Genomic DNA, 24929 nt, shown 5'->3' on the forward strand with positions numbered 1-24929 from the left:
GTCAACCGTGAGGTTTGAAGTCGAGCGGGGCTTTTCCAGCGGGGTCCGTTTGGCCGTGGCGCCCGCGGTCAGAGCAGGACACTCGGACACTGAGTCTCCGGGACGAGGACAGTGTGCTCCTCCTCCGTGATCCTAAAGGAGCTAATGATGCTGGGAGGGACCGTGATGCTGAGCTGAGGAAACGAGGCTGACATATGCGACTCGGAACGAGATTTATATTAATACAATGGACACGGAATATATACATGTTTGATACCCCAGATGTCACAAGACATGGACTGAAAATGGCTTATTATTCATCATCAGTGGTATTCAGTGGTCAACCACGTCAAACCGACACAACGCGTCAACGTGTTTCTTCCCCGTGTATCTCAAGACAGTATTAAAGTAGTGTATCATTCCTCAAATACTCACCAACCCTGGATAAAGTGGTGGACATTTATTCTCGTTGTAACGGCACAAGGGAATTATATAATATTTCATCCCAACACCCGAGACGATTTGTTTGACTCTGTTGTAGTACGACTGTAACTCCACACGGGGGCAGCATGGGCCTGGGAACAGCGGCCCCTCCGCCCTGACCCTAGATGGTCGTCCTTATATCCTTAGATGAACAACAGCAGGTTATATGTGGAATAGCGGGTCACAACAAACTAAACCTCCATTCAGGGAAGAGGAACCTTCAGCGAACATTAAGTGTATTTTTCATCTCTTTAAGTGCACATGGTCAACGGTATGACTGTCACTAAGGTCATGTTTAATTATAGTAGGCCTACCTAGATATAAATACGACTTATAATATCTAAATATTAATATTTAGTGATTTACCTTTATTTTGTTTGAAGACTTTGGAGACTCACATGTCAGCATGTGGTTGACTCGTTTTGACTCAATCAATTCAAAGTAACACTTTTTGGCAGGTATTACAGTTATAGGAAAAGAATCACAGACGTATTGTTGGTTTTGCTGCAAATGTTTATAATCGTTCAAAATGGTGTTTGTGCAAAAAATATGATATCAACAAAAAGTCTCAACAAGTTTTCTCTTGGATTTCTAGATTTAAAGAGGTGAGGACTAAATACATTTACATTGACATAAAAGGCATATAGCAGACACTTTTATCCAAAGCCACTTACAATGAGTACATTTGTCTGAAGAAAGGGAAACAACAATATATATCGCTGTCGGTACAATAAGGATGTTCATAGAACAAGTGCCAAGGACTTAAAATTGCTAAATTAATCCATTCCCCGTATTCAACAAAGATAGGTAGGATTAGATGCTACACGATGCTAAGTTCTATTTTTAAGTGCCAGGATGTTTAACATACAATAAGTGCGTACATAATGTACATAAAGTGCCAGGACATACAAACATACCATAGGTGTGTAAAAGAGGTGTATTTCGGGGAGTAAGTGAGGCGACAGGGCAATGGGTGGGTAAGGTGGGAGGGAATGCAGCGTCCAGGTGAGCTCTGAACACGTGAGTCTTCAGTCTCTTGTGGGAGCTGCTCAGCGACTCTGCGGTCCTGACGTCGGCAGGGAGCTCGCTAAAAGAGAAGAGGTTTGACTTTGTCGTGCAACCTTTGCTCGATCTTACGTTTGGCGGTACCAGGCGTTGAGCTGAGGTAGTGGAGCCGAGCGCTGGAGCTGGGGGGTGCGGTCTGACCGGTGCCCGGAGGTCGGCTGGGGCAGTCACTCACCCTCTATCTCACACTGCATCTCAACCTGTACCTCCCTGTAGCTCAACCTGTACCTCCCTGCATCTCAACCTGTACCTCCCTGTAGCTCAACCTGTACCTCCCTGCATCTCAACCTGTACCTCCCTGTAGCTCAACCTGTAGCTCAACCTGTACCTCCCTGTAGCTCAACCTGTACCTCCCTGTAGCTCAACCTGTACCTCCCTGTAGCTCAACCTGACGTCGGCAGGGAGCTCGCTAAAAGAGAAGAGGTTTGACTTTGTCGTGCAACCTTTGCTCGATCTTACGTTTGGCGGTACCAGGCGTTGAGCTGAGGTAGTGGAGCCGAGCGCTGGAGCTGGGGGGTGCGGTCTGACCGGTGCCCGGAGGTCGGCTGGGGCAGTCACTCACCCTCTATCTCACACTGCATCTCAACCTGTACCTCCCTGCATCTCAACCTGTACCTCCCTGTAGCTCAACCTGTACCTCCCTGCATCTCAACCTGTACCTCCCTGTAGCTCAACCTGTAGCTCAACCTGTACCTCCCTGTAGCTCAACCTGTACCTCCCTGTAGCTCAACCTGTACCTCCCTGTAGCTCAACCTGTACCTCCCTGTAGCTCAACCTGTACCTCACTGTAGCTCAACCTGTACCTCCCTGTAGCTCAACCTGTACCCCCCTGTAGCTCAACCTGTACCTCACTGTAGCTCAACCTGTACCTCCCTTTAGCTCAACCTGTACCTCCCTGTAGCTCAACCTGTAGCTCAGCCTGTACCTCACTGTAGCTCAACCTGTACCTCCCTTTAGCTCAACCTGTACCTCCCTGTAGCTCAACCTGTAGCTCAGCCTGTACCTCACTGTAGCTCAACCTGTACCTCACTGTAGCTCAACCTGTACCTCACTGTAGCTCAACATGAAGCTCACACTGTATCTTACTATACCTCACTGTACCTCGCTGTAGCAAACTGTAGGTCAGAACTGTATCACTGTAGCTCACACTGTACCTAACTAATTGTTACACTGTACCTCAAACTAGCTCAGACTGTAGCTCACTGTAGCTCACACCTACACTTTGACAAGCTGGCGTACCCCTAAAAACAGTGCCTATGAAAACCACTAGAAGACAAAACAGCATTAATAAAATAAGAAGCAAATAATATTGTGGCGGTAGGGCTATGCAGTGTCTAATGGTATCAAAAACAAATCATAAAATAAAGGTGGTAAAAAAAAACAAAAAAACAATTTAAGTATATATCTTTAACAAAGTGATATGACAAAACACAATGCTGAAATTGTCGGGAACAAATCCCAAGAAAAAAAACAATAAACTGTCGAAACAACAACAGAAGCAGGAACAGGTATATACAGGGCATATGAGTACAGTGGTCCACTAAATACAGTGATGGCCACCCTTATCCAACCTGAGCCAAGCCATATCTCACAGGGAACTCATTCCTCTGAACTCTTGTGAGCCAATCAGCGGGGCTGTATCTAAAGTTCGGTATCATTTGTTTGCTTACTCTTCAATAACACTATTCGTTCCCCCCAAAAATCCTAAACTCAAAAGCTGCCTGGTCGCTCCTCAAACCCCGTTGGCAAACGGGACGCCGGACTCCTGGTTGATGCTCTCCTTGACCTCCAGGGGCAGCGAGTCGAAGAGGTGGTCCTCCACTACCAGGCCGCTGCGGCGGAGCAGCGCACACTGCCCCAGCTGGAGGGGCAGGCGGTCCAGGCAGTTCCCCTTCAGCTCCAGCTGCGTCAGCTGCGCCAGCTGGCCGATCTTCTCGGGGACGGTGGAGATGCAGTTGTGGCCGAGGTTCAGGGTCCTCAGTTTGGTGCACTTGAAGAGCTGCTTGGGCACCACCTCAACCTTGTTGCCGGAGATGGCGAAGTACTGGAGGCTCTGCAGGAAGCCCACCTCCAGCGGGATGACCACGATGGAGTTGTGGCCCACGTCCAGATAGCGCAGCTTGGGCAGGTTGAAGAGCGACGAGGGCAGGGACTCCAGCTTGTTGTGTGAGAGGTAGAGCGACTCCAGGTTCTTCACGTGGCTGATGGACAGCGGGATGCTGATGATCTTGTTGTGGGAGAGCTTGAGGCAGGTGAGCCTCTTGAGGTGCTGGAAGCTGATGACCTCCTCGATGCTCCGGATGTTGTTGGACTTCAGGTGCAGCTCCTGCAGGTTGGTCAGACTGAAGATGGCGTGAGGGATCCGCTCCAGCTCGCAGTTGTGGAGCTCCAGCTCGGCCAGGTTCATCATCTTCTTGAGGCTGTTGAGCACCAGGAGCTTGGTCCCGTCGTTGTCCACCACCAGCTTGACGAGGTGGGGCGACAGGTCTGTTATGTTGGTGGGGATCTTGGTCAGGTTGCTCTTGAGGTGCAGGGTCTTCAGGTGGCGGAGGTCTCGCAGGGACTCCAGCCCGATCATCTTGTTGTTCTCCGAGTTCAGGTTGCCCACCAGATACATCTCCCTCAGACTCTTCAACAGGTACACCCAGGTGGGGATCTCGGCCACGTCCGTGAACTTGACGTGGAGGCAGCGGAGGTGGTCTCGGAGGAAGACGAAGGCGGTCTGCTCCACCTTGGCGGGGCAGTGGTAGAGGTGTAGCTCGTGGAGGTTGGTCATCTGCGAGATCTTGGCCGTGATCCTGGCCTCGGGGATGAGCTCCAGCCGGAGGATCTCCAGGTCGGTGAGGTCAAACACGGCGTCCGGGACCCCCGACAGCATGAAGAGGTGCAGCTCCAGCTTCTCCGCGGCGTTCCGCGTCACGTGCTGCCGCAGCTTCTCGAAGGTCCACTCGTGGTTCAGGCTGATCTCGCGGAGCTTGTTCTCGCTGACCTCGGACAGGAAGACGCCGAAGCGCTTCGAGTACAGCTGGTCGTACTGGTCCACCATGTGCAGGAGGAACGCAAAGTCGTTCTTGACGTCCGGTATGTCGCTGAAGCTGCTCTCTTCCCGCACCTTCTCGAAGGAGTACTCCTTCAGGGGCCGGCGGAACAGCCAGAACAGCGTGTAGATGCAGACCATGCCGTACACGCAGATGAGGGCGATGTAGCTGACCAGCAGCTTCTTCAACATGAACGCCATGTTGTGCGTACACTGGAACTTTGAGTAGCCGGTTAAGTGTTTAATCTCCGGCTCGCACACGTGGGCGAAATTGATGGCGGCGACAAAGGTCATGGTGTAGCATAGGATGAGGATGAACTTGACCGTCTTGATGACCGTCTGCGCGACGTAGAGCTTGTAGATCAGGTCGCTGTCCTCCACGTGAGCCCGGAACTTCCTGACCTTCTCGAACAGCGCCTTGGCTTGCTCTCCGTCCTTCTTGTCCAGGATGGTCATCGCGGGCACCTCGATCACCAGCTTCTCGGCGGAGAACTGGACGCTAGACTTGACCAGCGTGGCGGGGGCGGACTGGTTGGGGCTGCCCTCCTCGCTGCTGGTGGAGAAGTGTTTGGGCAGCGAGGAGGGCCCGACCAGTCGCTGTTTGTTCTCCTCCGAGTGCTCGCACGCCGTCTCCGACAGCGCCTTGGTCGTCCACGGCGACTCGAAGCACTTGCCCAGGATGGAGACGAAGTGCTCAATCTTGGAGCTGGTCTTGGGGTACTTGAACCAGAAGTTGCTGCTGACCATGAGCACGATGGTGTGGATGAGCGCCAGGTAGGGGAAGTACTTGGAGTACCAGGGAAGCGCCACGTGGTAGCACATCTGGTTCACGAAGACGTACTGCTGGAAGTCCAGCGCCGTCCGCACGCCCGTGGGCTCGGGGAAGCCCACCTCCACCGGCTCGCCGAAGACGTACTTCCGGAAGACGTCCGCCGGTCGGCCGTCGGCCAATAGCGCGGCGGCTGCGTCCAGAGGGGCGGAGTGGACGTCAAAATGTCCGCCGCCACCGGGGGCCTCTGGCGCCTCCTCCAGGATGGGCAGGCAGACCACCTGGTCTTTGGTCAGCTGCATGGTCCCCGCAAAGATGGCCAGCATTAGCATGACCACGCCCAGGTAGTCCATGAACACGTCCCACCATGGCTTCAGGATTTTATATGTGGGCTGGATGTCGTTCAGGGAGGCCACCTCGGTCAGGGTGAACATACCTGGAGGACACGGGGAGAGGTCATCAGAGGGAGGAAGATGGAGGTAAGGAAAGGAAACGTAACACACCTGGAAGATATAGAGGTCGGGAAGAGGTCGTTACAGAGAGGGAGGGAGGGGAAGGAAGGAGGGAGGAGAAGGGAAAGAGGGAAACCAAATGAGAAAGAAGGTATCTAGGATAGGAGGGAGGGAGGCCCGGAGGGAGCAATGAAGGAAGGGTGAGAGGGAATAAGGATATAGAAGAAAATACTTAATTAAAGTGAAACCGTAAGGCAGGGAACTTCCTACTGTATGTTTGTGGCAACAGTTGAAGCAAGGTCGCCCTGTGAAGCAGGTTACCAGCAAAATAGCAAACTATCGTCTTCTATTTTGCCATAAACAGTGTGTGTGTGTGTGTGTGTGTGTGTGTGTGTGTGTGTGTGTGTGTGTGTGTGTGTGTGTGTGTGTGTGTTCTCACTCAGATGTTACGACGTAATAACTGTGCATAGGGTCAATCTTACTTATGATCACACATAAGCGAAATTAATGAATGAGAACGCACATGGTCCTGTCAGCGTCCCCCTTCACGTCGAGCGAGTGAACTCCCATCATTGTTAAGGTTCATAATAACACGTGTGTATATATTAGTATATACTGTGACTGCACTCTGTGGTTTCAGGTGGAGTTCTCCGGTAGATCGTCGAGCTTTGGAGGCGCTACCCGGACGATTTGGTTGGAACAAGTCGGGACACCACGAACGGTTTACACCGAGCAAAGAGCTTTAAGATTGGCAGTCATCCAGATTACGTTCACATGCATTAGCTTCTCAGCTTCTCTGTTTTTCACGTTGTGGCGACGAAGCCTCGTCTGTATTCAGGATCTATTCATCATTAATGGTGGCGGTTTACGCATCGGAGACTTCAACCGCGGTTCACCATTGTCGGCTTTACGCACCTTCCGCTGACAAAGATCCGCTTATGAGGACCTCCCCCCCACCGCCGCGTCTCCTCCCGGCGGCCGGGTCCCTGCTCGGTAACCGGGTCCCTGCTCGGTAACTGCGGCGTGTTTACTTTACACTCGAGGTACGACGGAAGATTAAAACCTCCTCCTGCTGCTCCTCACGGACGATCCAGTCGAGACGCAGGGTGACACACTCAACTGAGTCGGCGCACTGGGTGCCCGGGATGCGATCAGACTCGCATTGTAGCCATCCTCCTCATTAGCATCATCATCATACTCTGTTATCCTCGAGCCAACGTTACCGTGTTCTGGAGGGTCTGAAGACCTCCGCGGGGTCCAGATCTCTGCTAAGGATCGTGTCGGTGAAGTTCCGGGTTCCCCTCGCTGAGTGGTGGTCGACCGTCAGGCTGCAGCTTCGGTGCGGACAGATGGTCCGAAACCCGCCGTCACAAAAGGAACTGGAAGCGTTTGTGTCTGCAGTGTTGTGCAATGAACCCTCGTTAACACGCGTTTACAGGCGGCGGGTTAGTGTCTCCTAATGATGTGGATCGGGAGTGCTCACGATGCCCGGAAGATAATGAAATACCGCGTAGGAAGTGTTGATGAACGCGAGAGCAGTGGGCATGTGAACGTGAACTGCTCATTCATCCAGTCATCATGAGTAATCCCTGCTGTGTCAGCGGCCAGGCTTCATTAGACCCAGTGACTCGTTCCCCTTTCATGGAAATAACAAAATAGCCTGAATTAAACCTATTGTTATCATGTCTATGTATATTTGACCGATATATTTCACTTACAGAAACGGAGATGTAAACAGGCTGTATACTGCAGAACACCACAGAGTAGCTTTGTGTGGTGTTGTTGTCGATCCCTCAGACCGCCAGCAGATGGCAGCGTTTCACCGAACCCCTGTAAGTAATGTAGGCCGGGTCACTGTTAACCTAGGACGTGGTGAGGTTTAATATGACGCATTAAAAATAATGAATTCCATCGGATTACTTTATAATTGAGCCTACTTCCTGTCTGGGATTAAGTTAGTACAATATTACATTACTGGGCATGATGAGTATTAGTATTCCAATTCACCAAGCCATCGTATTTCTCATTACATAGTTAGGAGACAGATTATTTAAGATATGATTACACATTTGTTTTAGGCCTTCTAACAGCACGCAATTCGTATTTATGTAAATAATTGATGTGTTTTTTAAAATGGCATTCATAGTGTAAAACAACAGAGCAGACACATTCGAACTATAATTAAACCAACTATTTTTTTTATTATCTAACATGACAAAATTGCTTATAAAAATACATTTTCCTCAAGTTCAGGCGCGTGTGTGTATAATTCATGAACCAAATGATAATTGCATAATAACAGCATAACATTCCCTTTGGATGGCTAGCGCCATAAATATTAGCTTCCTAGAACAGAACAACATTTCCATGACACTGTCGCGAATGGTAGGAAACGCTAGCTGATCCCACACTAGCATCATGAGGTACGTTATGAGTTACCCTGATCGTCTCTGACTGGACCTTACGTTTCTCAAGTCTCAAGCTACTTTAAGGGAAGCTTTCTCTTACTTAAAGGACAAGGCCTACGTGGTTCTGTTTATAGGATGGTTAACAAAGAAACTTTACAACAACCCAAACAATCTTTACTCCTGCCTACGTAGGTCCTGTACAGCGAACAGCAGGCGTCCTTGTGCTGATCTCCTCAGTGCTGTTCATGTCTGTTGTCGTCCCAAAGCATCAAATCTGCCATGAGCTTCTTAACTTTAGTGAGACGTTTTATCCAAAGTGACAAAAGGTGATTACAGATAGATGAAGGAATAGCTCGTTAAGCAGCAGGTAGGAACAGCTCGTTAAGGAGCAGGTAGGAACAGATCGTTAAGGAGCAGGTAGGAATAGCTCGTTAAGGAGCAGGTAGGAACAGCTCGTTAAGGAGAGGGTAGGAACAGCTCGTTAAGGAGTGGGTAGGAAGAGCTCGTTAGGGAGCGGGTAGGAACAGCTCGTTAAGGAGCGGGTAGGAACAGCTCGTTAGGGAGCGGGTAGGAACAGCTCGTTAGGGACTAGGGCGTGTGTGTTTGGTCACTACAGGAGTCTGTCCTGGTTCCTTGAGGGTTCAGCCATCATAGAAACATAGATCCATGTCAGCCTGGTCCCAGAAATACAAACTCATCGTCAACCCAGCAGTCACCAAATAACAAGAGTGTTCATCTTCCGCACCACACTGATGAAGAGCAGTATGTCATAATACTGATATAAAGCCTCATGTCATAGGATGACGTCATAGCATGGCATCACCGATACATGGTATGACATCACACTGACAAATAGCCATATGTCACACAACATCACGCTAATATAAAGCATGTTATATTAGTCATAGTAGGACGTCACACTAGTCGTATGACACAACACTGATATGGAGCAGGACGTCATAGAATGACATCGTAGCACAACATAACTCATGGTATGGCTCCGGTCATACTCACACGCAGCAGGGTACTAAGTATGACCTCCGGGAGACGGACAGACCCACGGACGGGGGAGCCGGCACTTGGGGTCAGGGGGCGTAAGGCACGCCGGCTCACTCCGTCTTCATCTGGGCCCGGACCTCGGAGGGCAGGGTCTCGAACAGCGTGTCCTCCACCTGCAGCCCGCTGCGCTTCAGCGCGCGGCAGCCGCCCAGCTCGGCGGGCAGCGCCTCGAAGTGGTTCCCCTTCAGCTCCAGGTGCGCGAGCAGCGCCAGGTAGGCCACCTTGGGCGAGAGCAGGGACAGCGCGTTGTTGCCCAGCTTCAGCGTCTTCAGCTTCTTGCAGAAGAAGAGCTCGTCGGGGAGGTTCTCGATCTTGTTGCAGTTGACGGAGAAGTAGAGCAGGCTCTGGAGCACGCCGATCTCCGGGGGAATGAAGCGGATGTCGTTGTTGGACAGGTCCAGGCAGCGCAGCTTGTTGCACAGGAAGAGGTGCGAGGGCAGCACCTCGATCTTGTTGTGGCTGAAGTAGAGGCGCTCCAGGCTGCCCAGCTTCTTGATGTGCTCGGGGATGTACGTAATGCTGTTGTACCACAGCTTCAGGCAGGTGAGCTTGCGCAGGTGCTGGAAGCTGACGATCTCCTCGACGCTGCGCAGGTTGTTCTCCTTCAGGTCCAGCCCCTGCAGGTTGGACAGGCTGAAGATGGCGTGGGGAATGCGCTCCAGGTCACAGCGCACCAACTCCAGCTCCGTGAGGTTGACCATCTTCTTCAGGTTGTTGAGCATGACCAGCCGCGTGCCGTCGTTGTACAGGTACAGCCGCAGCAGGTGGCTGGACACGTCCACGATGGACTGGGGGATCTTGGCCAGGTTGCTCTTCAGCGTCAGCGCCTTCAGACACTTGAGCTCGCGCAGCGACTCCAGCACCACGTTCTTGGAGACGTCGGAGCTCAGCGAGCCCGTGAGGTAGAGCTCCTCCAGGCTGCGCAGGCCGTACAGCCAGCCGGGCAGCTCCCTGCTGTCGTCAAACTTCACCCGGAGCACCTTGAGGTTCTCCTTGAGGAAGGAGGTGGCGGTGGTGTGCAGCTTCAGGCAGCACTGGTATAGCGACAGCTCCTGGAGGTCCTCCAGCTTGGAGACCGAGGCGGGCATGGTGACGTTGTAGAGGATCTCCAGCTTGAGCGACTGCAGCTCGGTCACCTCGAAGATGGTGTCGGGCAAACCGGAGAGCATGAAGAGCTGCAGCTCCAGACGGTTGTGGGCGTTGGTCACCAGCCGCTGGCGCAGCTTCTCCGCCGTCCACTCGTGGTTGAGGTTGAGCTGCTTCAGCTTGTTCTCGCTCACCTCCGACAGGAACACGGCGAAGCGCTTGGAGTACAGCGGGTCGTACTGGTCGATCATGTGCAGCATGAAGGCGAAGTCGTTCTTGACGTCGGGGATGTCGTCGATGCCCGTCTCTTGGCGCACGTACTCGAAGGAGTACTCCTTGAGGGAGCGGTAGAAGAGCCAGTAGGAGGTGTAGAGGCTGGTGAGGCCGTAGACGGCCACGAAGCACAGGTAGCAGTAGGACAGCTTGGAGAACAGGTGCGCCATGGTGTGGTTGCAGGAGAAGTCCGCGTAGCCCGTCATGTCTTGGATGTCCACGTGGCACTTGACCGTGATCTGGACCTCCGACACCAGGATGCTGTTGTAGGCCAGGATGAGGAGGAACTTGAAGACCTTGACCACGGTCTGGCGGACGTACATGATGTACAGGATGTCCCCCTCCTCCACGTGCAAACGGAACTTCTTGACCTTCTCGAAGAGCGCCTTGGCCTGCTCGCCCTCCTTCTTGTCCATGGCGCTGGCGGTGGGCTTGTCCACCACGATTTTCTCGGGGATGGAGCGCAGGGACTGGGTCTTCTCCAGGGTGACCTTCTCCTCCGGAGCCACGCTGATGCTGCAGCGGCTGGCGCTCAGCTTCTGGTGGTCCTTCTCCTCCGGGTTCTCACCGGACACCTCGGACAGGGCTCTGGTGGTCCACGGGGAGTCGAAGCACTGGAGGCAGGAGGAGAGGAGGGCAACTCGGGTGTCAGATAGTACAGAAGAGTAGTGGAATAGTGGCAAAGATGTTCAGAGTTCCCCTGGACTCTGAATAGCCTCCCCCACACCCCTCTTATATTTTGTACGTCCTCGCACTTAAAAATAGTACTTATCATTGTGTAGCGTCTTATCCCAGCTATCTGTGTTGTATACGTGGAATGGGTTAACCTAGTGATTGTTAGTGCTTGGCACTTGGTTCTAGGAACGTCTTTACTGTACCGAACGTGATATATTGTTGTTTCTCTTTCTTCTGACAAATGGACTTATTGTGAGTCGCCTTGGATAGAAGCATCTGCCTAACGCCCTAAACGTAAATTTAAGATACATTAGAATAAAATGCCTATATATTTACCTTCCCCAGGATGGAGATGAAGTGTTCTATCTTGGAGCTGGAGCCAGGGAACTTGAACCAGAAGTTGCTGCAGACCATGAAGATGACCGTGTGGATGAGCACCAGGTAGGGGAAATACTTGGCGTACCAGTGCAGCGCCTTCTCGTAGCACATCTGGTTGATGAAGCTGTACTGCTGCAGGTCCAGGTCTGTCTTCAGCCCCGTCATCTCCTGGTAGGCCAGCAGGGACACGTCCTCCGGCTCCGTCCGGTTGGGCAGCGCTGCCGTCTGGTTGGAGGCCGCGGTCCTCTGGGGCAGGCAGATGATCTTATCCTGCATGACCTGGGAGACGAGCGACCAGACAAGGGGGGCGGGGGAGGGGAGACCACCCACCGCACGGGGGTACGAAGGAGGACATGGAGGAAGAACGAAGGATTTAATGAAAGAGAGAGAAAGAGTGAACAAGAGATTGCATGAAGGAAAGAAAGGGTGAATAAACTATTTAAAAAGTCCGGAAGAGAAACAAAGAGGGAAAAAACGATTTAAGATGACCTAAAGAGAAAGAAAGATTGAACAAACTATTGCGGGAAAAACCGAAAGAAAGACATACAGGAAGAGAAGACGTGGGAAAAACAGTTGATCGGAAAATCAAGACACAAACAGACTGAGTGACCAAACCAAACCCTAACAAACCCACACCTATCCAAACACTCGAGTGGTTGAGTGCAACAAGATGGCGACCCTAAACAACTTTAAAGGCCGACTTCTCATCACTCAAAGGAAATGGGACCATCACATCGATCCGTTTGCATCTATAGCCTATAGAGGGTAGAGTCGTGAGGATGACTCGACTATATATAAAGATAGTATTCCACAAGTGAATAATCATCACTATTAGGAGTAGTTTCTGTTATTAATTGATCACTGTTGCTTTAGGATTATTCCTGTTGTGTCCTGTTGTTTTAGGAAACGGGGATAACAGTAAGAGAGGATATAGTATGCGAGGTCTCCCTATCCCGACTTCTGTAAGAATGTGGCCTGAACGTGTCGAACACGGCGGGCACGGAACGCTGCATTGTTCCACCACAGCTCTTTGAACTCTGATACGACTCCTCCTGACAATCCCAGGATGTCTGCTGCTAGCACAGATATCTGCCTCGCGATCTGACTCACCCACCCAACGCCGTCTCTCAGCTCCGTCGGATGGCCAGCGTAATTAATTGTTCTCACTATTTACAAACAGTTTGGACGCTCTCGCAAACACTGGGTTCTGGGATGACCGCAGGCCACAGACTATTCCTAAAACATCTCAATGTTTTACATCATCCTGGCTTTCGGTTAGGGATTTATTGTTTTGGCTAATGGCATATTTAGCAAATACCGTAATACCATGGTTTCACTGCATGGTGCCGCGGCAGGCGAGAGCGTTGTGCTTTATACACAGGCAAATAAGCAACAATAAGCTAACGTGACAAGTCAATGGGTTTTGGGGGCCTATGTTTATGAAGGAGGGGGCGATTTGGCGGGAGTTTCCACTGGTAAACAGAAGCTGCTCTGAGAGTTAGCTAGGCTGCACACTGGCCTGTTTGTCAAGCCATTCAACTACCTTTAGCTACTCTGCTAAATAAACCGTGGAAGTCTATACATGTCCCACAGATTCCCCTCCTTGGGGATTTGTAATAGGTCTAAATGTTTAAAGTGTTTAAGTTCATTAGGCTAAGCTATAGATTCCAATAAATTGGTTTTAAAGATTAATTTAGAGTCTTACTCAGTGGTTCCCTAAAGTTTAGCGTGGTTTATTCGGCCTTGGGTTAATGTGATGCAAGGTTTGTGTGGAAACATGGCTTCATGCGACATATGTGAGCCACAACCACACCCATTCCCTCTGGAGTCCTTGGGGAAGATTAGGAAAAACTACTCTGAGACTCAGCATATCTTTGAATCCCTATACTGTGCGTCCCATTTGATGGTCTGTGAAAGGAATGGCTTTTAAAGACCACCAAATACATTAGAACCAACACCGCAATAATAAATAGTAAATATATGACAGATATCAATAAGTCAGACTCAAATTAGAAACATTTAAAAGGATATGAATGAAGTAGCAGGAAGAGGGACAGAGCGCTGAGGAGAGCTAGCACTTGTATTTTTCTTTAAGCTTTGGACAGAATGTGGACTTTCTGTCTCTGTGTGAGAGAGCGAGAGAGAAGCTGAAATATTTGTGGTCTGGCTTCAGACCACAAAGGGCCATTGAACCTAGATTGGTTTATCTCCATTTAAATACACAGGTGGTGTCTGGAAGGGTAGCCTAGTGGCTAGGCTAGTGGTCTGCTCCCAGCTGGAGGTGGTGGGTTCAGTCCCCTAATACCTGCTCCTTAATGACCTGTCTCTGTACTGTCTAACCCCTACCTGCTCCTTAATGACCTGTCTCTGTACTGTCTAACCCCTACCTGCTCCTTAATGACCTGTCTCTGTACTGTCTAACCCCTACCTGCTCCTTAATGACCTGTCTCTGTACTGTCTAACCCCTACCTGCTCCTTAATGACCTGTCTCTGTACTGTCTAACCCCTACCTGCTCCTTAATGACCTGTGTGTGTGTGCGTGTGCGTGCGTGCGTGCGTGCGTGCGTGTGTGTGTGTGTGTGCGTTTGTGGGTGTGTTCGTGTGTGTGCGCGCGTGCGTGCGTGCCCACCTGTAGCGTGCAGCCGAACACTCCGATCATGAGCATGACGACGGAGAGGTAGTCCGTGAACACGTCCCACCACGGCTTCAGAACGCGGAACGCCGGCTGCTGCTCCGAGAACTGTCGGAATTCCGTTACGGGAATCATAGCGCCTGGCGAGACAACGACGGGTCAGGGGAGAGACCAGGGGGAGACCAGGGGGAGACCAGGGGGAGACCAACGACGGGCGGGCAACAGGACAACAGAACCGCCGCCACCTTCATGTATGGAGAACCCCTTCGATTACATCACCTCTGACCTGGTACCCAAACTAACCAGCGCTAACCTGGTACCCAAACTAACCAGCGCTAACCTGGTACCCAAACTAACCAGCGCTAACCTGGTACCCAAACTAACCAGCGCTAACCTGGTACCCAAACTAACCAGCGCTAACCTGGTACCCAAACTAACCAGCGCTAACCTGGTACCCAAACTAACCAGCGCTAGCCTGGTACCCAAACTAACCAGCGCTAACCTGGTACCCAAACTAACCAGCGCTAGCCTGGTACCCAAACTAACCAGCGCTAACCTGGTACCCAAACTAACCAGCGCTAGCCTGGTACCCAAACTAACCAGCGCTAACCTGGTACCCAAACTAACCAGCGCTAACCTGGTACCCAAACTAACCATCGCTAACCTGGTACCCAAACTAACCAGCGCTAGCCGGATACCTAGTTAACCACCTGTCACCTGATACCTAGTTAACCATCTCTAACCTGATACCTAGTTAAAAAGCTCCAACCTGACACGTAGTTAACCATCTCTAACCTGGTGCCTTTACTATCCATCTCTTAACTTAACCACTCTGAGTATTTTCCAAATACTAAACCTGACGATATCGAATGCATCACAACCCTTGGCAATTTCAGTTCTTGTTATGCACTTCCCTCACACACACACGCGCACGCGCACACACACACACACACACACACACACACACACACACACACACACACACACACACACACACACACACACACACACACACCCCCCCCCTCTGGTGGATGCAGTGGGCAGCAGCATCGTGCTGAATGTCATTAGGCGTTGGACAGGTCTGCGTCTCGGTGGGGCCGCTCAGTGGATCGATCAGCCTGGGTCTCCAGTTCCACCTCCCGAACCTCAGCCCAAAACCACAGCGTAGGCATTAAGGGGGGGGGGGGGGAGGGAGCTCCCCTCCATAAATCACGCGTTTGGTCAGTCACATACAGAGCACAGCAAAAAAAACAAAGCATTTTCATTTAAGCGGACAGAGTCAAACGCTCTCTGTTGTGTTCCCGTGTCCTCTGGATACCTGACCCTCTCCCCCTCTAGAGGAGTAGGATCCCCTCCCAGGTCACCAAGTCAGCGCTGACTTTTCTAATTGTGGACCGGAGTGATGTCATGTGACCACCGTTTGGTCAGGGTGGACGCCAGAGGTATACTGTGTGTGTGTGTGTGTGTGTGTGTGTGTGTGTGTGTGTGTGTGTGTGTGTGTGTGTGTGTGTGTGTGTGTGTGTGTGTGTGTGTGTGTAAAAAAGAGAGAGACACACACACGCACATTAAGTAGTCCAGAATATTTTGTTTTGGAAAATACATTTCTAAAACAAACCTCTATCGTATGGAAACGATTGTCTGTTTCTCCGCTTGGATTAAACGTTCTGGACATTGGGAGGCAGAAAGGCTTTCTTTCCACCGGACGGACAGACAGCGGGCCGGACGGACAGTAGGCAGGGCAGCGGGTCTTCCTGTCAGGAAATGTTGCGAATCTCAGATATCCAAAAACAGCCTCCTGCCTCTTCGTTTGGTTCACACCCATCAGGGATTTAACAAAGCGTGTGTAACATCAAGGTTACCGATCAGAACCTCGCCGAACAAATCATTTAATCGGGGCCCATGACTTGCCAATGAGCTTGTACCGTTTTAAGTCGACCCAAAAAATGGGGTACGCATACAATAAAGCGAGTGAGTTTGTGATGGGGGGGAGAATGACACCCGTTCATCCAGCGTCCCCCTCTCACGTCCCCCTGAATGTAACGGGAGGATCGCTTCAAGGTAAAAGTGCCATCGCCCTCTAAAATGAATCTCACGCAGACCGTGTGGCTTTAACATTGTAATCATCCTATATTTCGGACCCTCAGTGTGTCCGCTGTAAATACGAATACAGTGTCATAGTTGGCTTCCCATCAGAGGGGAGAGCATAGCGCTAGGCTCTTACTGCGGAGGAATCCAGCCGCGCGTCTTACCTTCGGAAAAGCGACGTCGTTTAAGACACAAAGTAGCCGGCGCTGCGGTAATGAAAGGTGATTTTACCTCATGAAGGGTGTAAGAGGGGGGTCTGTGTCTGGTCCAAGGAGACGGGCTGGTGGGGCATGACGTCCGGGCGTCTGCTGCCTGGTCCGTTATGTGTCTTCCTGGAGGAGCTGAGCTCGGCCCGGGCTACACGACATATAGGGGCGTGGATACCGTCCACACACACACACACACACGCGCACGAAGAGAGAGAGAGAGAGAGAGAGAGAGAGAGAGAGAGAGAGAGAGAGAGAGAGAGAGAGAGAGAGAGAGAGAGAGAGAGAGAGAGAGAGAGAGAGAGAGAGAGAGAGAGAGAGAGAGAGAGAGAGAGAGAGAGAGAGAGAGAGAGAGAGAGAGAGAGAGAGAGAGAGAGAGAGAGAGAGGGGGGGAGGCACACACACGCACCGGGAGAGAGACAGACAGACAGACAGACTAATTGAGACAGACTAATTGAGACACACACACACACACACACACACACACACACACACACACACACACACACACACACACACACACACACACACACACACACACACACAGTTGTTTGACGGACTGGTATGTATGGAGTCCATTCATCTCTGAGTGATCCTGTGGGATTTGGGGGGTTCTGACCAGTAAGGGGCTGGGTTGAACTGGCACACAGGGGGAAACCTCAAATCACCAAACTTTACAACACGTTTCATTGTTTGAGTGAGAAGTCACAAGACGTTCAATATCAGGCTCTAAAGATGGTTTAAGAGTTTGAATGATGGAGGAGAAATTAGCAATCAAAATATGTCATGAATCAAGCTTGGTCTTCAAGATAAGATACAATATTAAAGTGAAAATGAATAGTTATGATTTCTCACAACAGATATGAGATACTGTGTTGGTTACCATGTTGTGTTTATTTTAATCTAACATGTTTCTGGTAGTTTGTGTATTTTGTATGTATAAAAAGGGATCAACCATTACCAGGTAACACCTTTCCATTATATTCTGGATATCAAATAAAATCCAATTAATCTTGACAAGGTTTAATACGAACATTTAACCCTATAAATGGTGCCATTTGAGGCTAGTGCTCTGGTCAGATAACGTTTAAATGGTTTGTATTGGTGATAGGCCTATGCTCGATTTGAAGGACATTTTTATTTTCAAGCAAAATAAATAACAAAACTAACCATCCTTTAATTAAAGTAGCCTAATATCAACCCAGGCCTAGTAGTAGATAACTATGAATGAAATACTTATTGATACATATTTCATGCAGGCTAGGTATTTTCTAAAAGGAGATACTGATGTTTTTCTTCGTCAATATTGATCTATCTGCCCTCTGCGTCCTGATCCAGCGAGGGCCTTCTTGTGATTTGCTCTTGAAACATTCCTGAGATGGACGTCCTCCTTACGGAATGTAGGGGTCGCTGCTGTGGATGCTTTACGTTGCTGCCTCTGGTATATCTTTGTAGAAAAAATATATATACATTTTGATTACGTTTATAATCAGTATCTATCTTTTTGATTACACTCTAATGCATACGAAACATTGCTGTAGGTAATTAACTAATTAGCATTATTTATTCCCTATTTTACAGAATACATCTCCATACACTTCCGGGTCCCTCGACCAAACGGTCCAATCAGATTCTGCCTTTGCCCGGGAGGGTCGTTTCGTCATCCGCCTCTATAGTGTTATGTGCGCATTAATCTGATGTATTTAACAGACTATGGCGCTTGAAACGTGGTCATTTGTTGCTCTTGCCTTTTGCACGGAGGTCTATCACTGTTATTGTTATGATGAGGAGGATGATGACGCAGATGATGATGATGATGATGATGATGATGACGATGATGACTATGATGCGTTAATATTCCCTGAAGTTAATTTAAAAAGTGACGGATATACTTTATTTTGTATTTCTTGAAAATTCGTAATCGTTAATAAAAGTAAATGTATTTATTAATGTTAACTTTTGGCGTGGCTTGGTGTGGCGCGGGGCGTGGTTTGCGGATCGGGGGCGTGGTTAACGGAGCTGATCCCTGAAGAGAATCTGTGAACTCTGGACGCCGATGCCCGAGCAAACTTCACATTCAACCACCAACCCGAGACGACCAGGTGAAGCTTGTGAGTTCACGCTTATAATTTGGCCCGATACGTAATATGTCTTAACGTAGTTCTGAAAACGGAAGCTAGTTCATGGTTAACGGTGATATGTCCAGATATGGGTTGCACTTGAATGACCGGGTCTGCATGGAGACCCGGTCAGGGTTTGACATGCATGCCTGCTTTGTAGAAGTGACGGGCTGTTGTACGTGTGTCAAGGATGAGTATCGCCGGGCTGTCCCAACATCTCTACAGGGTCAGCCAGCGGGCTGTTTGGCTGCACGGCGCACGACGGGTCTCCACCACCACAACAGTAGGTCATTCATCTCCTCCATTCATGCATGTTCAAGTTGGGTGGATCCACTCCTATTATCCCACAGGTGGATTACAGTAAACGTATACTGGTGGATTCAAACCTAATCCACCTCAAACCGGTGAGCTGTATTCTATTGTGAACATGCATGTGTTATTACTGTAAGTGAAGGAGTATTACATCAACTTTTGATGGACCACACACATAATAATTAGGTATTTACAGAGTATCTGTGGATAACTATTGTTATTATATTTGTTTCGCTGGTTCAAGGTGAAAAAACGAATGCCATGAAGGTGAACTGGTTATTGTGGTTAATGTCCATCTCTTTCCAGTGTGAATCGCTAAACCAGCGATGTGTAGCTCATTACAGAGAGTCACATGACCTGCTCTCATGTTGCAGGGTATAATGTCCACGCATACAAATGCCAAGAGGATCGAAGGACTTGACCACAACATATGGTGAGTATTAAATACACGCCCACACATGTTGTCAAACCCTTCTGTATGAGTCGACTGTAAACAGACGGTTACCGACAACGTTCTTCAGTCTATGGTGGTACAGTAGGGATGTCTGTATCCTCATTTAGATTCAGGGCATTTAGCAGACGCCATTATCCAAAGGCACTCACAATAAGGACATTTGTCAGAAGAAAGAGAAACAACAATATGTCTCTGTCGGTACAGTAAGGATGTTCATAGGACCAATTTACATGCATTAACAATCTCTTGGTTAACCCATTCCAAGTACGCAACAAAGATAGCGAGGATAAGATGCTAGTACAATGCTAAGTTACATTTTTTAGAACCAGGACGTAAAACATACAATAAGTGGGTACATTAAGAGCCAGGTCGGGCTGCGACTCCCGGAGACTGACCCCGCGACCCCCTATGTGTGTCTCAGGGTGGCCCTCACCGGCCTGGCCGCCGACCCCTCCGTGGTCAACCTGGGCCAGGGGTTCCCTGACCTCCCCCCCCCCTCCTACATCACGGCGGCGCTGGCCAAGGCCGTGTCGGTGGACCGCATGAACCAGTACACCCGCAGCTTCGTGAGTCCCCTGCGCCTGCGTCTCCCCCGGCAACAACACCAGAGAGCCAGCCTCATGTCACGCTGCAGGGCTACTTGACAACTGTTCGCCGAAGGCCCCGTGAATAGTATTCCCCAGCATTCACGGAGCCTGAGGTCAATAATCGTTTGAGTATTACCACACGTGAACACTCCAAAAATAAACAAGATCACACTTTTGGCCGGGATTTATTTGTTTTTATTAGCAGTTTATTTGTTTGTATTAGCGTGACGAGATGACCGTCACAATATCCAGAGTTTGAGACCTCAATCACGGGGTATTGCCCAATATCCCGAGATAGTGAACCAATCACATTGCGCCACCTTAGGAGATTCACGTGTGGCATATACTAATGCTCTTTATATGGTTACTGCTTATTATTCTCCCTCTCCCTCTCCCTCTCCCTCTCCCTCTCCCTCTCCCTCTCCCTCCCCCTCTCTCTCCCTCTCCCTCTCCCTCTCCCTCTCTCCAGGGTCACCCAGCGCTGGTCAACGCCCTCTCCCAGGTGTACGGTAAGGTGTGTGAGCGCCCCATCGACCCCCTGAAGGAGGTGCTGGTGACGGTGGGGGGCTACGGCTCTCTGTTCTGCACCATGCAGGCCCTGGTGGAGGAGGGCGACGAGGTACGACCCTGGGGGGGGGGGGGGGGGGGCGTACTGGGTGGGACGTACTGGGGGACAGTCCCCCCGGCTCCAGCGCTAGTTATTACTGTTGTGTATTGTGGGTTTTACTTGATTCTTGTTTACTCACGGTTCATGGAGCAGGCAAAGTAAACCTTTCATTCATAGTTGTACATGTATGACCTAGTATGTGACAGAAAATAATCAAAAGATTAAAGTGATTTCAACTCGAACTTGAACTTATTCAGCGGGCGGCCATCTTGGTGGCCGCGGGCTAGTTCCCGGGGTCTGACTGTAACCCGTCCTCCAGGTGATCATCATCGAGCCGTACTTCGACTGCTACATCCCCATGGTGAAGATGGCCGGGGCGACGCCCGTCCTCATATCGCTGAAGCTGGTGAGTCCCGCCCGGCGTCCTTTCCTCTGCGGCCCCGACACTGTGAGGTGGGGTGGGGGTGTGTGTCACTGGGGGGGGGGGGGGGGGGAGCCGCATCACCTGACATTACATTAAGACGTTCAGCATTACATGTAGGGCGTTCAGCACACGCTTTTATCCAAAGCAAAGTCCATTTGTCAAAAGAAGGTGAAACAACAATGTATCGCTATCAGTACAGTCAGGATGTTCATAGAACCAAGTGCCGAGCGAGCGCTTACCATCACCAGGTTAACCCATTCCCCGTGCACGACAAAGATAGGTAGGAGAAGACGCTACACGATCTTCTAGAGGCTCCCGAGTGTGGCTGAGGAGGACAGTCAGCGAACCGGGAGTAGATGCAACCAGCCTGTTAAGCCCTGTGAGAATGTACCCGGGATTAAGGGCTGCTCAAACACAATTGAATATAATTGAGTTAATGTGGTGTGTCAAGAAACAAGTCTAACAAGAAACTGCCTGAGTGCAGACTAGCTATAACAGTAGACGGCTGGTCCGGCTCCACCTAGGGCGTTGGGGTTGTAGAGCCGAATCCAAAGCTCATGTTCCTCAGTGGTTCCAAGCCCAATCATTGTGCATGCTTACACGTGCTCATGCTAGCCCGTGCTCATGCTAGCCCGTGCTCATGCTAGCCCGTGCTCATGCTTACACGGGCTCAAGCTAGCCCGTGCTCATGCTAGCCCGTGCTCATGCTAACCCGAGCCTGGTCCTTTTTTGTGCAGCAGCTGCACCTAGACGATTCCCTTTTGTGTGAATGCGTTGTGTGTAACCGTGTTGACGTGCGTGCCCTCGTTGTGACCGTGCGTCACAACGAGGGCTAATGATCGGACGCGTGTGATGGTGTAGAAGTCGGAGAAGCAGAGCGGGCTCACGAGCGCGGACTGGGTCCTGGACCCGGAGGAGCTGGCCAGCAAGTTCACCTCCCGGACCAAGGCCATCATCATCAACACCCCCAACAACCCCACCGGGAAGGTGGGTCAGAGCCGGGCCGGGCCGACACCGGGGTCATGGTCGCACGACGGGGGGTCTGGTCTAATGGGGGGTCTTGTGTAATGGGGTCTTGTGTAATTGGGGTCTTGTATAACGGGCGGTCTTGTATAATGTGGCTCTTGTATAATGGGGGTCTGTGAGGCCCCTTGAGACTGGGCCTGTGTTTAAGGGGCTAGCCCAGTAACGTGGGCCGGTCCTCCCTCTCCAGATCTTCACCAGAGACGAGCTGCAGATGATCTCCGACCTGTGCATCAAGCACGACGCGTTGTGCTTCAGCGACGAGGTCTACGAGTGGCTCACCTACAAGGGCCACCAGCACATCAAGATCGGTAGGCCTGGTCCCAGAGAGCTCCTCTGTTGTCTACAACCTCCGGTCCACAGCGCTCTGAACCAGGGGAGGGAAACTCAGGGTACCCCACGACACGATATGATACATGGCCCGCGATATGATAGTATCTCAATACAGCGAGTCTGCAATAATCAATATATTGTTAGATAATCCTATAACGACGCATCACGATGTCTAACGATGAATACAAAACGACCATGAAAAGGTAAAGTGCTGGATCTGTTGAGAGCTCCTTATTTTATTAATTAAAATCTCGATATTTGAGGTGTTTTTCCTGTATAATTTCCAAATAAAAGTCCAAATTAAATGTTTAATTTGTGATAGAACATTATTGACATCTGATTATTATTAACCTTTATTTACCCAGGCAAGCAAATTAAGAACAAAATTCTTATTTTCAAGTGCAGCCTGCCAGTGTATCGACGATCTAGCGCCACATAAACCAACGTCGCTCTGCTTTCCACAGCCACGCTGCCGGGGATGTGGGAGAGAACCATCACCATCGGCAGCGCGGGGAAGACCTTCAGCGTCACCGGCTGGAAGGTGAGCTGAGGGGAGGAGAGCAGGACACAGGAGCCCCTGAACACGGGAACAAACCGTTCCGCTGTCACGCTACCGTTTGATTGGCTGCCAAGTGGGTGTCAACTAACCACTCAAGCTGTCAAACACAGGACAGAAATATGAACGCACACTCTCAACCGGTTTCAGTCTCTCTCAGCCTGCTGCCAAGCCGATGTGCCGCGTGCTGATTGGCCAGCTGGTTATCTGGGAGAGAATAAGAATCACTATTGTGTTTTTTGTTTTTAAGGCAATCACAACAAGGGTTTTTGTCTATAGTTAGAATCCTAACGAGGATGAGGGTTAGTTGAGGGTGACGCTCCATCCTGTCCCAGGACAGGAGGTCCCAGGAGTTAGCGTACGGGACCTAAACCTCACCTCTCCTGGTGTTCCTCAGCTGGGCTGGTCCATCGGGCCAGAGCATCTGGTCAAACATCTGCAGACCGTGATGCAGAACACCATCTACACCTGCTCCACCCCTCTACAGGTGAGTCCTGACTCCACCCACCTGCGTGGGGTCATACCCCCCCACCCCCCCCCGCTATCCTCTACCCCCTGCATGTATCTACCCCCTCCATGTATCTACCCCTCCATGTATCTACCCCTCCATGTATCTACCCCTCCATGTATCTACCCCCTCCATGTATCTACCCCCTCCATGTATCTACCCCCTCCATGTATCTACCCCTCCATGTATCTACCCCCTAACCCCTCCATGTATCTACCCCCTAACCCTCCATGTATCTACCCCCTCCATGTATCTACCCCTCCATGTATCTACCCCCTAACCCTCCATGTATCTACCCCCTCCATGTATCTACCCCTCCATGTATCTACCCCCTCCATGTATCTACCCCCTCCATGTATCTACCCCTCCATGTATCTACCCCCTAACCCTCCATGTATCTACCCCCTCCATGTATCTACCCCTCCATGTATCTACCCCCTAACCCTCCATGTATCTACCCCCTCCATGTATCTACCCCTCCATGTATCTACCCCCTAACCCTCCATGTATCTACCCCCTCCATGTATCTACCCCTCCATGTATCTACCCCTCCATGTATCTACCCCTCCATGTATCTACCCCCTAACCCTCCATGTATCTACCCCTCCATGTATCTACCCCCTAACCCTCCATGTATCTACCCCTCCATGTATCTACCCCTCCATGTATCTACCCCTCCATGTATCTACCCCCTAACCCTCCATGTATCTACCCCTCCATGTATCTACCCCCGGTCCTCAGGAGGCCGTGGCCCAGGGTCTCGTGCGGGACTACGAGCGTCTGGGTCAGCCCGACTGCTACTTCTCCTCGCTGGCGGCGGAGCTGGAGGAGAAGAGGGACCGCATGGCCGCCATCCTGCGGGAGGCGGGCATGAACCCCATCCTGCCTGAGGGGGGGTACTTCATCATCGTGGACGTCACGCCGCTCAGTGAGTCACTGCACCGGACATGGACCCCAACACTGAGCCTGACCCCTAACACTGAGCCCTGACCCCTAACACTGACCATTAACCCTTAACCCTGTCCCTTAGCATGCTATTTAAATGGGTCGAGCTAGTTTTGCTTTCATCGTGGCTCTGAATCAGAAGAGAAGCAAGTGAACACCACCTCTTGAGGTGTCAAAGGTTCTCCTCAGTAAGGCCCACCCTCCCTCTCTTCAGACGTGGATCTGTCCCACATGCCAGACGAGGCCTATGACCTCAAGTTCGTCAAGTGGATGATCAAGGAAAAGGTAACGTGTGTGTGTGTGTGTGTGTGTGTGTGTGTGTGTGTGTGTGTGTGTGTGTGTGTGTGTGTGTGTGTGTGTGTGTGTGTGTGTTATACATTGATAAACATGAAAGGGCGTGTTGATAACATCTCTGATGCAGTGTGTGTGTGGATGTTAACAGTTTGGGTGCATTGCTTGTGTGTAAACGGTAT

General features: G+C 50.6%; 3 protein-coding genes across 14 annotated transcripts in view; 1 reads left to right on the plus strand and 2 right to left on the minus strand.

Moving 5' to 3' along the window:
* Window positions 1–971: 971 nt before the first annotated feature.
* On the minus strand, window positions 972–7829 carry LOC130377983 (volume-regulated anion channel subunit LRRC8D-like). Of its 6 annotated transcripts, none has more exons than XR_008894440.1 (3): window positions 7009–7829; window positions 2469–5769; window positions 972–2434 (listed from the first exon to the last, which is right to left on the minus strand). XR_008894440.1 is itself a non-coding variant. In XM_056584927.1 (2 exons), exon 2 carries the CDS (start codon window positions 5765–5767, stop codon window positions 3260–3262), a length of 2508 nt encoding a protein of 835 aa, XP_056440902.1. In that variant the 5' UTR covers window positions 5768–5769; window positions 7504–7829; the 3' UTR covers window positions 972–3259. The 6 variants fall into 6 exon arrangements, 3 of the variants coding, with proteins under 3 accessions (XP_056440902.1, XP_056440899.1, XP_056440901.1); XR_008894438.1 differs by having other exon boundaries at window positions 972–1915; window positions 2137–5769; XR_008894439.1 differs by having other exon boundaries at window positions 972–1803; window positions 1838–5769.
* Window positions 7830–7953: 124 nt separating this feature from the next.
* lrrc8c (leucine rich repeat containing 8 VRAC subunit C) lies at window positions 7954–16732 on the minus strand. Of its 2 annotated transcripts, none has more exons than XM_056584928.1 (4): window positions 16613–16732; window positions 14294–14436; window positions 11623–11943; window positions 7954–11225 (listed from the first exon to the last, which is right to left on the minus strand). In XM_056584928.1, exons 2-4 carry the CDS (start codon window positions 14429–14431, stop codon window positions 9303–9305), a joined length of 2382 nt encoding a protein of 793 aa, XP_056440903.1. In that variant the 5' UTR covers window positions 14432–14436; window positions 16613–16732; the 3' UTR covers window positions 7954–9302. The 2 variants fall into 2 exon arrangements, with proteins under 2 accessions (XP_056440903.1, XP_056440905.1); XM_056584930.1 differs by lacking the exon at window positions 16613–16732 and adding an exon at window positions 15912–16606.
* A 1765-nt stretch (window positions 16733–18497) lies between these two features.
* The window catches only part of LOC130377985 (kynurenine--oxoglutarate transaminase 3-like), a 28373-nt gene continuing 21941 nt past the window's right edge, over window positions 18498–24929 (plus strand). For 2 of the 6 annotated variants that reach the window (XR_008894441.1, XM_056584932.1), the window contains exons 1-12: window positions 18500–18698; window positions 18868–18990; window positions 19394–19452; window positions 19895–20039; window positions 20530–20679; window positions 20987–21073; window positions 21953–22078; window positions 22305–22425; window positions 22912–22988; window positions 23401–23490; window positions 24253–24439; window positions 24671–24741. Coding sequence is in view for 5 of the 6 variants with exons in the window: in XM_056584932.1 (XP_056440907.1) it covers window positions 18898–18990; window positions 19394–19452; window positions 19895–20039; window positions 20530–20679; window positions 20987–21073; window positions 21953–22078; window positions 22305–22425; window positions 22912–22988; window positions 23401–23490; window positions 24253–24439; window positions 24671–24741 (1206 nt within the window). In the remaining variant the exon portion in view is untranslated. Of the gene's footprint in view, window positions 18699–18867; window positions 18991–19393; window positions 19453–19894; window positions 20040–20529; window positions 20680–20986; window positions 21074–21952; window positions 22079–22304; window positions 22426–22911; window positions 22989–23400; window positions 23491–24252; window positions 24440–24670; window positions 24742–24929 lie in introns of all 6 variants that reach the window. The other 4 variants (XM_056584933.1, XM_056584934.1, XM_056584931.1 and 1 more) reach the window with 4 other exon arrangements.

Source organism: Gadus chalcogrammus, unplaced genomic scaffold, assembly GCF_026213295.1.
Source record: "Gadus chalcogrammus isolate NIFS_2021 unplaced genomic scaffold, NIFS_Gcha_1.0 GACHA032, whole genome shotgun sequence".
NCBI lineage: Eukaryota > Metazoa > Chordata > Actinopteri > Gadiformes > Gadidae > Gadus > Gadus chalcogrammus.